The 18525-nt window shown below is 48.4% G+C and overlaps 3 protein-coding genes across 4 annotated transcripts; 1 reads left to right on the top strand and 2 right to left on the bottom strand.

The window, feature by feature from the left end:
• Positions 1-1800: 1800 nt before the first annotated feature.
• Positions 1801-15063, bottom strand: LOC121590550 (pyrimidine-specific ribonucleoside hydrolase RihA-like). Of its 2 annotated transcripts, none has more exons than XM_041910327.1 (3): positions 14846-15063; positions 2976-3440; positions 1801-2908 (listed from the first exon to the last, which is right to left on the bottom strand). In XM_041910327.1, exons 2-3 carry the CDS (start codon positions 3438-3440, stop codon positions 2330-2332), a joined length of 1044 nt encoding a protein of 347 aa, XP_041766261.1. In that variant the 5' UTR covers positions 14846-15063; the 3' UTR covers positions 1801-2329. The 2 variants fall into 2 exon arrangements, with proteins under 2 accessions (XP_041766261.1, XP_041766260.1); XM_041910326.1 differs by lacking the exon at positions 14846-15063 and adding an exon at positions 4805-4888.
• Positions 9451-10203, top strand: LOC121590551. Its single transcript, XM_041910328.1, has 3 exons — positions 9451-9560; positions 9629-9823; positions 9909-10203. The coding sequence occupies exons 1-3, from the start codon at positions 9509-9511 to the stop codon at positions 10112-10114; spliced, it is 453 nt and encodes a 150-aa protein (XP_041766262.1). The 5' UTR covers positions 9451-9508; the 3' UTR covers positions 10115-10203.
• A 905-nt stretch (positions 15064-15968) lies between the features above and the next one.
• Positions 15969-16903, bottom strand: LOC121589003. Its single transcript, XM_041907530.1, has 2 exons — positions 16601-16903; positions 15969-16475 (listed from the first exon to the last, which is right to left on the bottom strand). Exons 1-2 carry the CDS (start codon positions 16668-16670, stop codon positions 16027-16029), a joined length of 519 nt encoding a protein of 172 aa, XP_041763464.1. The 5' UTR covers positions 16671-16903; the 3' UTR covers positions 15969-16026.
• Positions 16904-18525: the final 1622 nt, after the last annotated feature.

Genomic DNA, 18525 nt, shown 5'->3' with positions numbered 1-18525 from the left:
AGCACCCGGGTTGATAAGGCGCCCGTGTACCCGTGGCATATTGCAAAGGGAGATCTCGGCCCAGCTTCCTTGCCTTAATCGGTTATGCCGGGCCTCAAACGACCAAGGCCCCCTTTTGACCGCAAGAATTTTAATTTATTTTTACACACCTCCCCCCAACAGATCCCTTCTCCAACTGCCCGCTTTTTGTGCGTCTTTTAGGTTGGAAAAAATTATCGCTCACCCGAAAACAACACTGCTCAAAGGATGTGCCGAGTTTCAAAAGTGGAAGAAAAATGCACCCGACACCGATCACGTATCACACACACACACACACACACACCCACACACCCTCGATGGAACGGACCTGCTTGGTGGAATTCGCAAAAGACTCCTTCGCAAAAGAAAAAAATCCACCAAATGGCCGCTTCCGCCACCACACTTTATCCTCGGCCACTGCCCGTTACTGTTATCTTTTAATAAAAATTGTAATACTTTGCTCATATGCAATTTTAAATAATTGTAACGGTCGGAAGAATTTCACTTACGATTCACCCGTGTCCAGGGGGTGGTGTGTGATGAATCCGCGGCTCTACGCTTATTTTAATTTCATTATTCTTCTAAACTACCAGCACGGGACCCGCCGGTACCGCTTAAATGCGCCGCCTCACAAACAGTTGACCGCAACCTTACGCTTCTCGCCCTCGCCCCGTCTCGCCCTTGTCCCCTTGGCAGTTGCGAGCGAAGCACACGGGCACGTGCTACCCTTATTATTTGTGCACTGTGCACTGGCACTCGGTGGACATTAGAAGAATTTTAAAAATTACAACCTCTTTGTACATGCAAAACAGATAAACGGTGGACGGTGCTGCCTTTTGGCGCCCCTTGCAGCGATGAATGCGTGTGCGGTAAGGGCGTAAGGTTTTCGGTGGCCTCCGGGGATGTTTCGCACTCCCCATTTTGGGTCTCAACCGTGGCATCCTTTGCCCAATGCAAATGTCGCTGTCGCTTGGTTGTATCTGTTTCTCTTGCCCTTTTTTTTTGTTAGTTTCGTTCGTTATTATTGTCAACGGAATCATCTTTCAGAACGCGACCGGTGTGGAGAGACAAATACACAAAAAAAAGGAACGCATCCTCGCATCCATAGCCTAACCCCAGCGCATGTGGAGTACAATAATAATGTTTTATATAATTATGCTTGTCTTGCTCCTTCGCCGCCATCCCATCCTCCAGCCGGAGAGCCGGGCTCACCTTACTTTTAATTTATATTTTTATTTAATTCATAGCCAACACTCGCCCGGCAGTGCTCGATCCTCTTCTCAAGATAAGCTAGTCCTTTTGGTGCCGTTTCTCAAATCCATTCATCTGCTTGCCACTTTTTTTCTCCCCTCCCCCCCCCCCCCACCGCATACCGTCGGTTCTTTTGGTACTCATGCATGCATTTTCCTCTGCTGCGTTCGTTCTGAGACTGCGTTTGTTCTTCCCTTTTTTTGCTGTTTATGCTGATATAATTTTTGTTTTCGCTCCACTTCCGGTACCACATACGGAATTACTCATATTACGGAATCTCGGATGCGTGATGGCTTTTGCATTTTGTCCGGTGCTCTTTTTGTTGTTGCTTCTATTGCCAACCCAGCCCAACCGGCCCGCATTCCCGCGCACACAAACCTGTGGCCTGTGGAGTTAAACACAGATTTCGCTCATTTCCTTTCATTACCATTTCCATGCATCTTCCTGTTGGATATTTTAATTTCATAATACATATCTGACATTTTTATATTTAGATAAGCATATTAAACACAAACAACACACACGCGCGCGAATGAAATTCCCCGTCCCATCATCTCCTCCTGCTCCAGCTCTAGCCGTTGTAAATCATCGCATTTCTGAAGGATAAAACGAATTTACGCTTTTTGCGCGCGCGCGCGTGGTTCTTGTTTCGTGACCAACAATACCTCGATGATATGAAAGAATTTACGTGGTTAACGCGTGTTCGCATGGTAAGCTCGCATGCGACCAGATAGCTGGTGCATTTTTGTAGCTGCAGGACATAAGGTAACTATTTCGCGCATACACACAGCAAATGCAAACCTCCGGCTAACAAGCGTTCAGTGTGATAATCCAACGAATGTTGGGTTGTGTAGCGACGCTGCGACAAATTGAAAAGAATCCACTAGCGCATACACAATTCACTCGCATGCTACCGTTCCGGATGGTAAATCATTTAATTAGTAGCTGGTACAATTTATTCATCGCACATAAAAATGATACGAATGGATGCTTCTTTTTGCGCTACATGGTTGCACATCCTGTCGCTAGCAGCGTCTTGCTACAACAAACGTTACAGCTGCTACTTGTGGTTTAATGCGACCAACATGCGCTGCACTTCTTCCGTATCAATCTCATCTATGACGGCCACATTGTGCTGACTGCTGTCTTTCACGTGATGCAGTATGGCCATCATTCCTCTGGTCACCCTGCCCGTCAGCTCTACCTCGGCGCGATACGTCTTCACCGTCCGGAGAATGCTGCTGTTCAGGAAGATCGCCGCAACATACATATCACACGGGGTCCATATTTCCTCCCGCGCGTACACTACATATTCCACCTGGTTCAGCAGCTCTACGGCAGGGTTCGTCGTGTGCTTGAACGTCTCGAAGCGCCATCTGGTGGTAAACGTCTGCAGCAGGACCGTTTCCCACGGAAACACGCGCACGATCTTGGGCGAGTTGTTCAGCACAATATGGGCTGCTTCTGGATCGCGAAAGAAGTTAAACTCGGCGGCCAGTGCCGTATTGCCCACACCGTGACGGTTTCCACCCAGAATGTACAAGTCACCGATTTTATCCCTCGTCTCTGGGTACATTTTGTACAGCAGCGCTACATTCGTCAGAGGTCCCACAGCGAGCAATGTTATCTGGTTGGGATACTAAAAAGACAATGGAACCAATATTATCGCTCCTGGCAGCTCTTCTGCTTCTGCTTTGTAGTCCTACCTTTTCAAACAGTTCGTTCATCGCCTCCACTGCATGCAGCGACACCAACGAGTCCACCGCGAATGGGCTGTCAAACTCTACATCTCCAAAGCCATTGTTGCCCCAGAAATAGTGAGAAGTGTTTCGGTTCGGACCGGGCGTAATGAGTGGCTCACTGGCTCCAACGTACACCGGCACATCTAGCCGATCCATACTATCGAGTATGCGCAGCACATTCACCAGCACGTCCGACACGCGAGCATTGCCGTGCGAGCAAGTGACGGCCTGCACGCAAATGTTGTACTGTGCCTCGTTGGACAGCAGCATCACCAGTGCCCAAGCATCATCGCCACCTCCGTCCAGGTCGAGAATCACTCGCCGTGGCCCACCTTCTGCCGGCGTATCCTCCGGTGGGCATTGGATCGCCAGCGATGCCCCAGCCAGCAGTGCCACCATTAGCATAAGCGCACGAATTACTGAACTCATCTGCAATGACCCAAAGCCGTACCGAATCATGCCTCATTTCAATTCCCGATGCTACAAATTGGACGTAATAAGCTATAAAATTTATTCCCAAAAAAAAATGGCAGCAATTTATGGGCTAGACAAATATCAATTTCCCCTCGTTAAATTTTTATTCGTCCTGCCCCGGGGTTCGTCCGGCAAAGCGGTCCTGACACGGTCGTCTGCTAGCACGGGCGAAGAAGAAGAGAACGAAGAAGAAGAATAAGCAAGCAATCCAAACAAATCCGAAACCATCCCAAACGAACCTCCATTCAACATTCCACCGTGGCTACGCAATCAAGCTGGAATCAACAATCTTCAGAACATGGTAACAAATTGAATTGATTTGATCTTTTCTCTCACGAGAACTTTTTTAAACCCTCCCCTCCGCCCGGTATGCCCTCCTACCCGTCGCCGCCCATCGTTCCCGTGGCCCACTACTGGCCCCACTGACCGTTCGTTGCCGTCATAAATAATGCGGCCCTTCTTGACTTCTTGGTTCCTGCTCGATTTGCCAGTCAACCGTCTGTCCATCCAGTGCGGCATCCAGGATCATCTGTCCCGGGCGACCTCTTCGAACACACTCGTCGACCATCGGTAACGACTTCGCTTCCGCAAGCAAACAAAACACGGTGCGTTGGCGACCGGAGGAGGACCCTCTCGAAAACTGTGGCAAAGATGTTACACGACCGTACCTAATCTCCTATTCAGATTTTACACGATGGCCTCATTGTAAATGCACCCTCCACTATGATGTGCCGTGTGGCTCTATTGATGGGACTGGATCCTTCAGTTTTCGTTTCCATTTTTTTTTTCGGATTCACTCACACCGAACCGAAGAATTTGATTCCTTTTATTCGACCGCTCTGATTTCGTCCGCCCACTTTGCTCAAACCATAAAGGTCATCTTTGCTTTGTATGATGGCTCTCTTCGAGTTGAGACACACCAACTACCACACTCAATCCCGGCTACCGGCTATCATTTGCTGCCAGAGGATGTTCAGGGATTCTGTCTTTTTTTTTTTTTTGCTTTTTCGCAAGTCATAAATAATATTCCTAAGTGGGTGGATGATGTTGGCCTTTTTACTCGCCTCTGCCGACCCTCACTGTACGGCGAATCAGTCATTTGAAGGAATTTTATGCAAAGCCCAAGCAAGAAATCGGGTTAACGACGTTTGATTGATTTGTAGGGAATCTATTAGCATAGCAGAGGACGGCTCAATTGCAAATCACTTGAAAAATGATACTACAGCAATCAGAACCATTTTGTGGTTTGGTGAATAAATTCATAATGATATTGTTCACTATCACTCCGTAGCACACAGTAGAACAACTGCTAAGTATACCTTGACGATCCAGAGCACCGAACCGAACTGAAGCCTTCGCCGATCCACACCACACTAAAGTCAATTGACAATCGAATCCGATTGTTCCTTTACCGTTTCTTTGTCTGAACTGGTTGCGCTGATGGATCTTGCAACGTACATTCTTGGCGTTTCATGCAGCCGTTAAATTGATTCCATGTACTGCAAACTCATCACGTTGGGAGGCGGATACAACAAGGCTTTTATTGCTACTTCTGGGTTTGCTAATTATGCCAAAACAGATAGACAACGCAGTAGAAGTTAACCAGTTTTTTTTTTTTTCTACGACTTCTTCCACTGCCGCGCGCGGCTGGTCATTGAACTTGAACGATACAAGTTCACGGCGTGCCCTTACAGCTCCCGCACGCAACTACACTTCGTCCAGCGAACACGATCGACCGTCACTTTGTTTTACATCATTCAGTAAAGCGTCTTATACTCCCCATCTCTTTTGTTGCAGTTTTTTTCTCTCTCTCTCTCCCTCTTTGCACTAAATAAAACCAGTAAGTGTTAAAGCTATATTGTTTAAATTAAAAGCCTCATACATCTTCATTATCTTATTCGCTCGTTGCTGGTTCACCTGTTCGCCGGCTATGCAAAACCCAGTGCAACTTCACCACCTTTGGTGCGCCCTTTTCTGCCGATGCCAGGTACAACTCTTGCACTGTTTTAGTGCAATTCATTATGTGGCTATTGTCACCTTTGGCCTTATCGCGAACTGCATGTGTTAGTTTAGTTTTCAGCTGTTGCTAATTTTTATGCCCTGCGCTCAACTATGTCACCCTATTATTTCTTCCCCACAATTCGTGCTCTTTTCATTTCAACAGATTTTTTTTGTTTTTTGCCTTTATTCCCCCCCATTCGTCCAATCTGGCACAACGGGCAATGCAGGCTGCTACCACAGTACAGTGCAGGGGAGACCCATTCTGATTAACTTTCCACTTTCGCTATAATTTATTCACCTAAATCCACAATAATATCATAAAATGTACAACTCTTTCCCGTGGTTCTCTAGTTCCGTGGCAACTACACACCGTATAAACGGCCCCGTTCCGTGAGCATTTCAACGGCAGCGGCTCCTGCTCAGTGTGAAGATGCAAAGGAGCCACCAACAGGACATGCCGCGAATAAAAATGTGATTGCCACGCTTTTACCCTTCATCTTTTTCCGTCCCGGAAGCTCCCGTATCCTTCCCCGAACCTACCGGAGCCTACCGATGATGGCTTGAGCCGATGTTTATGGAAGGTCTTTTAGCGGAACCACTTCCGGCTTCGCCAACGTTCACCGTTCGCATCGCAACGTCACTTTACACACATAAACCACAATTAGCTACTACCACCAAATGATAATTGTGAATTATATGGTAATGTATTGCGCTCTCTTTTTCGGCTTCGTGGTATCCCTCCGGCACCTCACCTCACCGCCATCCTCCATCGAACACGAGGCTCGCGAACGAACGAATCTCGGCTTCCTCGGGTTTGCTGCCAGCGAGCCCACACTCTAGCCCGTAAAAGATTTAAGAAATTCCTCACCCACTCGAAAGAGTTACTAAAAATTAAAACAGAACTTAATTCGCCACCTTTTGCCCGTGACCGCGGCTGCAGTTCATAAAGTCAGATAGCTCGCCCTACTGCGCTTTCTGCCAGCCGAATTGGTAGCTCGACCGCTTCCGGTTCAGTGTACCTTTCGCTTCTCGGGCTGGGTTTTGCACCGGCTCGAAATCGTGTCAGGCGAGAGGTAAATTAATTTATGCCCTTTTTTATAACACCCAGCCCAATCCAACCGAAAGCCGCGCAGAGCCTTGGCAGTTATGGCTTCCAATGCGATGATCATGCTGCGGAGCGCTTTTTTGCACACCGGCAACGAAGCATTGCTTTAAGTAACAAATAATGTACAATTTATTACGCTTCAACGGATCTTATTAATGAAACAAAACTATTGAAACCAAAGTATTTTCAGCGTTTATTCCACTTCACACCGCTACATATTATCTAGCCTGTCCGCACATCAAACGAAGTGTTCAAAGGAAAGGGAGGAATTGTCACCGTCGTATTCCGATTCACCGTAAAGCCGGGCAGTGGTGTTATGGTAGACACTGCGGCGACCCGCGTAGTTGTCGTAGTAGCTTGACCATTCCAGTAGGACGATCCTTTGTCCCAGTCTCGATCACCATCGCTGTCATCTATGTCACCATGCTTCCGACCATGGTGAGCAACACTTAGGTTCTAAAGGAAAAAAAAAACAAACTAAGTACAACACTCCACACTTTACCATCACCAGCCAAACACTTACTACAACTATTGTAATTACAAACAGAACGCTCAACTTCATTGCTAACATGTTCAGCCACTAGTCACCGGTTATGGCCCTCCAACAATACAGTCCAATTCACACCTCCAGAGTGGCCTTTTATGAACTCTCGTTGCATTTATCTGTCCGATCTGCATCAAACCCCCGGGCCAATTATTCCCATTTTCGACCATCATTTTCATGTGAGTTTTTCCGGCTACGGTTGGTTGGCCGGTGTGGCTTCATTTGCTGACCAAATCATTGCCCATTTTATCACCTTTTTGTAAACTCAAATTGACCAGCTTTTTGGGTGCATTGTTTGACAAATTGCGGGCGTCAGAAGGGTAAACATGCCTGTCCGTTCCAACCAATTTATGTGTTCCGCATTCGCAAACACCCGCAGAATGACAAACAACGTGCGCCTGGGACGATGACGCATCTTCTGCACGCTCAATCGAATATGCAAAAACCAATTAAGTGATTTAATTTTAAATCATGCATCATAAATCAAACCGAATCGCTCATAATCAACTCGCCGGCGATGAAATATTTATCCTCTCCCCGTTCTCCCACACCGGCACAGATCCAGTTCAATCAAATCCAATTCCAATGTTCGCACCAATTTTCGACACTCCATCCCAACCCCTCCCAGCCTCCCAACCGGGGTCAAGCTGCATCCGACGGTGGAAACGGAATCGTTTATGATGCCGCAAAAAATACAGCAACAGATTGAAGCTTTTTTGTTGTTGTTTGGTTTTGTGCGTTCAAACACCCCATCACCACCATCGCTCAAACACGGCTCTTCATCTATGCAAATGCAAATCCCTGCACCATGGAACCTGCGGGAGTAAAAAAAATCCCCTGAAAATCGGCATAAAAACCACTTCATCCCACCATCGGTGTCGGTGTCGGTATTCGATGCCGATGTCATCGGTCAGCACAGCTTCGGGGAAACATGGGGAATGGATCGTAAAATATGCATATAACCATCGAATACAATAACCCGATCCCAATCTCGTCGCCGGCGAGCGTGCCGGCCCCGGTAATGGCCGTTGTGCAGTGTCGAACGGTCTCTGTGGGGCTCTGCTCGGTGCTGCATGTTACATATTTGATGGCCGATGGCAAAACCAAACACACTCGACACCCTCCACAGCAGAACCCGTACATGGCAATGCAACCGCAACCGACGACCCCCTACGCTACCGATGGAAAAGGAAAACACAGACCACCACAGGTGGAGAGGCATCAGTGTGGGCCAGCGAGGAAATTGACACTCAAACCGATTTTCCAACCGGAAGCCAACGATGACAACGTTTTCAACGCACACCCTGTCCGATGTCCCGTCCCGTCCCAGCGCCTCCAGCACACGGATTGGATTCAAATATGCAATTATTTGCTCTTTTACCTTTCCCACCCAAGTGCGGGGATGCGTTCGGAAAGTGTGTGTGTGTGATGGTTTTGCGAAAACGAACGAGTCCCGTTCGACCACACCAGAGAACGCGAGAGAGAGAGAGAGAATGCTCGTCTGTCATGCATCTGAACGAGACAACCTTAGGGGCTCTTGATCAAACCGCAGTTATTATTGATACACTCATATACATGCACCCCGGTGTCATACGCACAGTTGAGCCGGTTTTTGGGGCACAGATAGCACGTGGATGTGAGAAGCAAATGGACAGAGCAGGATTCTCCCGCAGGCTACTAGCATATGCTGCGCAATGGAAAACCAATCCCGACACCTACGGTTCCGTTTTGTTGATTTGCTAGCGCCGCACAGGACGGTACGGCCGGCAGCTTCAATTCCCCAGCACCGGCCCGCCCAATTTGCCACTTTAACTCTCTGATGTGGCAAATTTGATTTGTTAGCCGAAATTGAAAGCATCTGGTTCACATTTTTCGTACAAAGTGTGTGCGTGTTGTTCGATTTGCCGATCCACTGGTGCATGGTTGAGCATTCGCTGATGTTCGGGCGAATGTCAGCCCGAATAGATGAGTCAACAAGGCCCAACTGAGCGAAGAGATAAGTTACTTCAAGCAGAAACAGTCCGCTTGCACGTGCTACGGGAGTACGGTTTAAAGATGCATCACCACACACCGTCCGTGCATTCCAACCGAACCTAAGCCGAATCAATCGTTCTTTTCATTTCAAAGTCTCAAAATCAATACATCACCAAGCCGGCTGTGGGCTGGGTGGAAGTTGCAGACGAATACAATGTCACTTTATCGCCTGCTTCAAGCACACGACACTTATCTGCCCGGTACAGGGTAAACAAACGATGACTAAATGGCCCGGTTAACTGATTCAAGTGATTCGCTATCGGCGATAAATAGGTCTAGCACGCTGGCCAACAATCAGTATTATAGAAGGCACACAGCCCCGAAGTAAGGTGATTTGCAATGTTCCGTCTGCTTGCATTTATTGGTGCGCTTAGCGTTTGCTTTGCTTACGGTAAGGTGTAATCGTGTCCGGATGTGTGTAACACGCTCAAATTAACAAAAAATCGATACCCATTACAGCTGCAGCCGCCGACTGTCCCCTGTGCATAGGAGTGGTGGCCTGCGGTACTAATCAGACCATCCCCAAGGTTACCTGCACACCGGCCGTGGTCAATCAAACGGTACAGCAGCTGAATACGTTCTACAGAAATACAACCGAATTCACGGCCTCCTCCAAAGTGTACAGCTGTGTGAAGGTGAACTTTAGGAGTACAGGTAAGTGTTGCGCGCGTGTGCGTATGTGCGTGTGGCATCTGTTGTGGCATATCGTAAGTGTTGGCCCTTTCCCGATCACTCTCAGGCTCACAGGTGGACACGTTCGCCGTGCAAGGATGTACAGCAGGTAGTAAGAGCATCTGCCGACAGCCGACGATCGATTTCAATGGCAGCTTGAACTGCTCTTCGCAGACCAGCAGCAGCTCAACCAACAACCACAGCCAACGATCGTCCGCCAGCGTGCTGCTGAGTGTACTGTTCATTATAGGTGCTTTTGTGACGGCGAGCTAACCGTGCTCCGTGCGACCATGTACTGGTGCGTCTAGCGCACTACGGCACTACGAAATAAACCGATAATCAGCACACAAGTGGCAATCAATCCGATCGATGACACCTGCGTGCCCGCCCGTCCATCGTCGTCGTCGATGTAGCTCTCGTAGAACTGTGCGTTGCAATCTTTGCCCTCACAGGAGGAGCAACCCATATTGTCCGTCAGTTTGTCACAGATCGGCAGACTCTCGTAGGTGCATCCCTTCAGGTGGAACTGTTCCTCGCCCAGGATGTAGAATTTGAAGCACTTGAATTGCGTTTTATCGACACCCTCGACGTCCAGATTTTCGTTCACGCGCATGAACAAGCTAAGGTACTTCTCCGCCAGCTCCTCGTTGCACTCCAGAATCTCGGCCGCATCGTCACACATTCGCTCCTCGCCCTGGGCGATGCAATGCAAACACGTGTTGGCAAACCCTGAAGCGAAAGAAACTCTTTAGCTTGCTTTTGGGGCAATGCACGAACGGCCCGTACCATTTGTAACGGTGTTGAGAAACAGCAACAAACAAACAAGATATGACACTAAAGAGCACATTCTGAACTTCCGCTTTCGATGCTGACCGTTTGAAAATCCTTCAGCTAATGTCACCTGCATGCGGAATGCTGGAACCATTATAACGCCCGGTTTATGCAATCAAATATTCAAACCACAATCAACCTGATTCGCCGTGATTTTCATTTCGCTGCCAACCTTGATATGCTTTTCCAGAATGAATGAATTTCCTGCCCACTCGCCTGCCCGGTTCCGATTCTCGTACCTTTCACCCGCTACGATGGTACCAATCATTCATTCCAACAATGCCACAATGCTGCTTCGGCTGCTTCGAGAAAACTTCACTGAATTATCAATTTAAATTACTTTCACATTCAATGCGCAAACTTATCACTGTGCAAACATACGCACCATGGGTAGCGCCTGAACCTACGCGGCGCCACCGTCCGTAACCGGTCTCCGCCGTCAATCAACACTTGGCTTGATGGAGAGGGCACGAAAATTGGAAATATCTTACGTGATCTTACGTGTGCGGCGCTCTAAGTGACTGTCTGACACTTTACTTTCCTCCACCCGTTCGGATAAACAAAGTCAACGTACCGCTGCTCGCCCAAAAACTACGCCGAAGGTTCATCAAGGTATGGGCGCTATGGGTAGCGTCGAATTCATATTAATAATTAAAATAATTAATTAGCCAAACAAAGGCAAACAGCGGGCGCGCGACCGGCAGCAAACCGGCCAGAAGGATAAGGAAACTCGATCCTTCCAATCGAACGTTCATGCTGCCCGGTGCCCTGCCAGCCGGCATCACGCATCCTGGCAGGAAGTGGCACAAGTTCCTACCACCGCAGCCACTATAACTCACCTCTGGTGTAACATTAGACACGCCGCATAGACAAAACTTTCCGCGGCCTCGCTCGTTGTTACCCAGCGTAAACGTGCGCTCGCGCGCCAACAACAACGGGTGCGAGCGAGCTCAACTCAAACAGATCGTCTCCTGTTTCCACCCGGCAAGCCGGCCCACCGCCTCCACTTGGTGTGCACGAGCCGGGTACGGGACCCTCCGTAGGTGCTAACATCACATCCCGCACCCACCAGTGCAGCCCATTCCGGTTCTAGTACGCGGAATACCATTCGCTCTACCGGAGCAAAAATCAATTTAAGTCTATCGTAATTTATATGCGCTTTATCTTAACTAATCTCCAACTCTTAATTTGATATTATAAGAAACATAAACAACTTTAATAATATAATGTGGTTTCGGTCTTAGCAATCTAGCCCAGTGGTCCAGGTGCTGGGCCGTGTGTAACTCTTTACCGCCGCCGCGTTCCCACACTATCCTAACATCCTGCGCGATTCTCACCTCTTTCGCTCGTTTCGCCTACTTCGTCTCGATCGTAACACTTCCAACCAAGCGTCTCCGTAGCTACGTAGCGGTGAGTAGAGAGGGTGAGACGCCTGTTGTCCTGTGGCAGCACAGCAACAGGACCAGGAAGGACACCGTTCGAAACGTCGTTCGACGCCGTACCGTTCGCTGCAGCTACAAACGAGCGGTCGGAGGGAAATTTATACGCTTCTTCCAACTTTTCACATATCAGCCCAACCACCGGGCGCTCGGGTTGTTTATTCTTCGCACAAGACATACATCCAAGATTTTACACCAATTCGTCTTGGCATTGGCTTGGTCTAGGTGTTCATGCTGTGAAAGGCGCAAAAGATTTCCCAAGACAGTCCCAGCCCAGTCCGATCTGGAGAACCAACGAACCCAACCCCCCGAAACATCGAGGAGGTACAAATCACTTCGACTCGATGCAGACATGCGGCAGCATTCATCTCCCCCACCGGCTTCTCTCGTGCGGCTAGGCTCTTAACCACACGGTTGCTTCGGATGCGTCTTATAAGATATAAATCGTTTCCGGCATTTGCTCCGGTGGGCGGTGGGGCCGTGGGGTCCGGTGGTAACCATCCCTCACGGCCAGTCCGAGAAAGCAATCTCGAAGCAATCGTGGTTTTAAAGACTTCCCTGTCTGCCGTTGGGCGAACAATTGATTTGATTCATACTTCCATTAGCCTTTACCGATGCTATTAACCATCGCGAAACACTTTCGTAGGACGCACTCAGCAACGCGGGACCATTCTCACTACAGGCAGGTACTTCTGAAGTAGGAGTACCCCCGTTATCTCAATACACACGGTAAGGTATTTTCATCAATCATCGAAATAATCATTGCTGTCTCGCTTTGTGCACAAAATCTGCTCCATCTCTCATCCCGAATTTAGAATTCATTTGTTTATCCACCGTCCGCTCGGCGCAAAACTCAGCCGCTTGTCAAAATTAAACGCACACGAGTCCGTACAAATAGCGTCGGAATTAATTATCATCAACGTTCGAAAACATTTTCGGAACGTACGGAGAAACAATACACACACACACGTCCTCCCGAATCCTCGACACCAAACACGTGGTACTTTACTTTTGACAGTTCAGAGACCTGTTCAGAGATACCGAGAAAGTAAAGGGAAGAAAGGATGCTAGATTTCCACGCCGTGGGAAGGAGGTGTATGTCAGTCTTTGTTTGTGCCAATTTCCCGATGGCATTCTAACATCAACAAAACCCTTCCGCTTAGAAGAAGCATCGGAGCCACACACTCACTCACACGCACACAGTCTTCCCTCTGCTCACCACATCCACTGCTGCGCCTTCGCGGAGTGGAGCATTGGAGAGAACGATAGCCTTCTTACCTCTCGAAAGGCGCCGTTCGTGTGATTCGTGATTTTCTATTGAGGCATAAATAATTACTTATTATTATTACGAATCAACACAACCCGTGCGAACAACCCGTACCAGCGATGGAACAGCGTCGCTTCCAGTCAATGTCTGGCGATTTGGAGCTGCTTCAGCTTCCGTGCTCTGCCATCCGCACGCTCAAGGGCTCCACGCGGCTGAACACGCGTTCGCACAAGACGTGCCCCGTGTGCGATCAGCGATGCCACGCCAGTCGAGGGAACGACTCCTTCGAGAGCAGAGCGTAACGGTTGATGAAGTTATTCTTAGAAACCCCCAAGTCATAAATCAGAACAGGATGTTCCCGCTTCCCGCACCGGATCGCAGCGCACCCGCGGGCCCTGTTCTATCGGACATGGTTTGCTATTTCGGGAAGATGAATATCCTCCAAAATTGCAAAGGATGAATTCAGGATGTCCGGATGCCGGTTCGCCGTCCTGCCTTGCCCTGCTGATGAGTGGGCAATGATTCTTTCTCCCCGGATACGCAGGCCGGAAACTCCCTTTTCGGGAGGCGTTGCGTTTGATCGGATTCGCAAGTGCCATCATCCGATTAGAGCGTATCCCGTGAACAAGTGGTGGTCCCACATTCCGCCACATAATTTAAGTGAGCCCGCTCACACGACACGATGTCAAGGCAGGCGTGTAACGTCAGCAACAACACTTCTTGAGTCAAGTATCGACAAGAAGATAGTTATCGATGCGGGGGGATGGCGGTGCATATGGTGTGTTTTGGAACAGTGTAAGAAGGACCATGGGGACCACCTCGTTCTTTCTGATACTGAGTGGTAATAAATTGTGCTCAAGTTCCTACAATCACAACTGTCCTCCGCAATTAAAAGACGGAAATAATAGCTCCCATCGAAAAGGAATGAAATGAATAGAAATTAGGAAATAAAAGATAAAGCCGAAGTCCATCGCGAGCCATCAACTGTGTAAGTTTGTCCTTATGGCTCGATTCGCACGTAATATTAGTGCAAAGTTTAATAAGAAATTATTCCCATACTCAAAGAACACAGCCTGTTCAAAGCACCTTCTCGCACAATCTCGCACCAAACACGCAACGCTTCTGTGCCACTTGCCTAATGCCCCGTGGTAAGGGGAGTGTTCGTGAATTAGACGACGATACTGCTGATGACGTGTGATGATTATGGCGCGGCTCGCGTATGTCCCCGAGAAGCGTGTACGTGTCGGCAAAATGAATTGAGCGAATTTATAGAATATTTAAATTACTTCTTTATCAAAACGTGAAAGACGTCGAGTGCTGATGAACTTTGCTCCGCCCGACGACTACGCGCCCAGCAAGGCAATAAGGGCACGCCGAAGGTGCTGCTGCTGCCCGTGTTTAGAGAGGATCGAAACAACCGCAAAGACGCACGCGAAGACGGTATGACGATGACTAACTTATGCTTACCACCGCTAGCGCTGACAGGAGTGTCCACAGAACGGGACGAAGCGGAGCCACCCCTGGCGCCTTGAAGGGGCTTAAGTGTACTCGCACGAAGAAAAACGGACGACGCCTGGATGTGCGAGATTTGATTTATGAATGCGATATTTGTTTAATAAATACAAACAAAACCTCCCCAAAAACCAAACGCAAACTCGAACGTCAATCCTTTTGCGTTGGCTCCGTCCAAGTTGCCGAAACTACTGACACTCTCATATTGAAGAAACTTCACCCGACTGCTGCTGGTCGACCGCGGAGCGTCGCTTGCTTCCGGTGTCGTCGATGGCGAAATCACGCAGATTTCAACACCACCACCATCCTCATCATCATTATAGTTAGGTGCTGTCTCCTCCCCAAAGGGTGCCGTTCGTTCGTTCGTTGAAGGTCCTCGTACGTCCCACACATTCACATTCCGCCGGCACTCAAAACCGGAGCCTGTGCCGCACTCAAGAACCGGTTCAAACGGTTGACGTTTATTCCCCCCCCCCCCCCCCCCCTTTGCCCGGGCACACTGTTTTAAGCTGCATTGTTTTGATTGAATTTAATTATATGTTTATTGATCGAGCAGACCCACGTCTTTCGAGGCAAGGTGGCAGATTGGGTGCGGATGAAGTGCGTCACCAAGAGTAACGCGTCGATTGAACGTACGCTCCAACCGCCAACGACAGCCGTCGAAAGCCGTCTGGCCGTGTGAGAGAGTGAGTGTGTGTGTGTCGGGCCAAAAGGGCACCCTTCTTTGCGCCACGCCACCGGACCAGCAAGCTCGCGGGACTAATCTCGCGGTGCAGTTCTTACGCAAAGCGCAAACTAATTGGCAAAGTTCAAGTGTAAGACACGACATAATTGAGCACGAACCACCAGGTCCGCCCCAGCAGCCCTTAACATTCATTTCTCAATCGCGATTGACCCTTAGCGCTTCGAGAGGTCCCTTGCAGAGTGACGTGCAGTTATTAGAGCGCCATTATGCACGGGTCGCAATCACACCATCGAAACAGTATTTCGCACACAAACACACACTTCATCACCTGGTCCAACGAGCTATTGCGCGATCGCACACCAATCAGACACGAATCACAAACACACTCCCATATGCACTTTAATTGTAGTAAGCTACAGCCCGCCTAAAGCTTTTTTATTCTCATTATCCATCAGCTGTACGGTGCTGCTAATGTGGAAAGCGAAACTGCAAGTAACGAACAGACGGCGAGAGAGATCAACGAACTTCTCCTGGTCATGGCAGCGGATCCTTCCTGCAGTACGGGAACGTTGTTGCATCGATCTCCAACGCAGGCAACGCACTCGAGCGATCCCTGAAACGCCGCATGTGGTAGGGAGCAAAAGTGTCTTCCTCCCTCCAACTGATGGACACAGCCTCGGGTAAACAGGAACACGTGGCCACTCACAGATGTAGCACGCACGTGGATGCACTCGTAGTGATTATGTTTCGTGGGCAGCGCAGTGCTCAGCGGTCGGATGAAGCTGGCCAAACTGCTGTTGGTCAGCTGAACCGATTCCTCGTCGCACTCTACCACGGGCACCTCCAATCCCAGCGAACAATCTTCATCGCCGTAACAGAAGTCACAATCGAGGCCATATCCTTGAAAAGGTAGTTTAGCAACAAAAGCAAAAAAGATGGTAAGTGCAACCCCCAATCTGTCTTCGTTTACGTTCACTTGCGATCATGATCGCGCTGCCAGAAATGGGTTACCTTGAATGACTAACCTGTTTTTGCTAGAGCCAAAAGTCCCACTATTACCGAAGCCACCGTGGTGATCGTTGCGTAGCAACGCATTGTGTGGTCGTACAGGCTGACGGCGTTCTAAGACACTCCTGGGACACCGTTTGCACTAATCTTTGCACCTCGATATCTACACGTGTTATCGTTCAAATGTGAACTTCAACGAAAATTCGTGCACCAATTCGTTTCACACCTGTATTATATGCGTATAATCATTGACTTCACACACGGTACGTAACCGGTAAGCTACTCCGCGGACTGTCGTGCGTTGACTGAATGCAGCGAATGCAACTGCAGCGTCGATCGCAATGCGGCTGGCGTCGCGAAAGCGAAATCGCTCGTTGGTATTGGTGCTGTTTTCTCTTAAAGCCATCAATTGCCACCCAGAGACGTGCGGATTGTGGAACCGTTGCACCAGGTGCCTGAGATGCAGCAAGTGCAAGGCTGACGCTGCCCAGACGATGGGTGTATTATGCAAACTGCTTGACTGCGTTTGTTTACTACGGCGATGGGCGGAGGTGGAGAAGTTGCTGGAAATACAAAAGATTTAACGCTGATGACGTCGTTCGATCGCAAAAGTTCATCGGTGAACATGATCCCGCGATCGATTACGGCTGTTGATGTATGGCCATCACCAGGTACAAGCAGGCTCTTGGTTAGTCTTTACTAAGCTGCATTTGAAGCTTATTTGGATTGTTCAATAATATTTCATTTCAAGTAAAAAGCATTGACTATCTGTCATACTGACTCCTAGATTCACTTTAAATCCATACAAATCTAACGAACGCTCAATGATTTATGTTATAATGCAAATCATTCCAAAAATTCCAAATACATGAAAATGCACTGCAGCTGACTTCAATTCCCATTTTTGCATCGTCAATAGCTGCCACCATCCTGAGCAGCGCATTATTACGAACGCGTTTTATCCATCAATCCTCAAAAATACGCAATATGCCTGTTCCCGATTGCACAGCATTCGGTCACATTACTAAGTCATAACTGTCACTTGTCCTGACGAACGTGAACAATCCCAGATCAGCGTCGATTGTAGGCAATGTTCATCCTACCTGCTGCTTCATGCCCCATCCCATAGACGTGCTTTTATTTATTGCATTTTTTTTCTTTCTTCGTGAAAACTCCATCACAAAGCAGGAACTACCCATCGGAAGCGCTTACTTTACAATGGATGAATTGATGATTGAGAGAGAGAAAGAGCAGCGACTGCTCAATTCCAGCGGCAACCCTCAATTCCGGCCGACCGTAGCATAAGGGAAGATACATCAATGGTTAAGAAGTGCCGAAAAATACGTCAGGGAGTGCTGGATATGTTTTATGAATGCCAACGGGAATGTGACATCCTGGCCCTTTGCCATCTCCCTCCCTAGTACACCATTGCTTTCGTTTTCATCGTGCGCGCTGATAAATGTGCTCCCGGAAGGAAGAAAAATTGATACACGATGCGTCTGGAATAAGCTCGAACGTATCATAACGAGCATTTCACCATTATACATTTATGATGCCAAACACTCGCGATATGGTGAGATGGTACCCCGGTTCCAGGGCGATTGATAGTAACAGAAACAGCTTAACAGCCTTCCCGTAAATCCTCCAAATGGCTTCGACCGAAATTCAATCATAATATTTCTCGGTCCAGGAATCGAATGCGTATGGCTGCGGATCGTTCACGTTAGACGTTGACAAATGATTCGTAAATGAGAATATTATACACATATCTGAGCGTGGCAGTATTCAGAACAACCTTTTGAAACAGGAAGAAAACAGCATATATTTTAGTATTTTTATTCTCTATCGGAATCTTTTGTACAAGTCAATGTGACGTATTTGCAAGTAGCTGATTCCCTACTTGAAAGTTGTTCATTCATGAATATAGCTGTGTTGATAAATG

Source organism: Anopheles merus, chromosome 2R (genome assembly GCF_017562075.2).
Source record: "Anopheles merus strain MAF chromosome 2R, AmerM5.1, whole genome shotgun sequence".
Taxonomy (NCBI): domain Eukaryota; kingdom Metazoa; phylum Arthropoda; class Insecta; order Diptera; family Culicidae; genus Anopheles; species Anopheles merus.
Note: the sequence above shows the minus strand (reverse complement) of the source record. Positions and strands in the feature narration are given on the sequence as shown.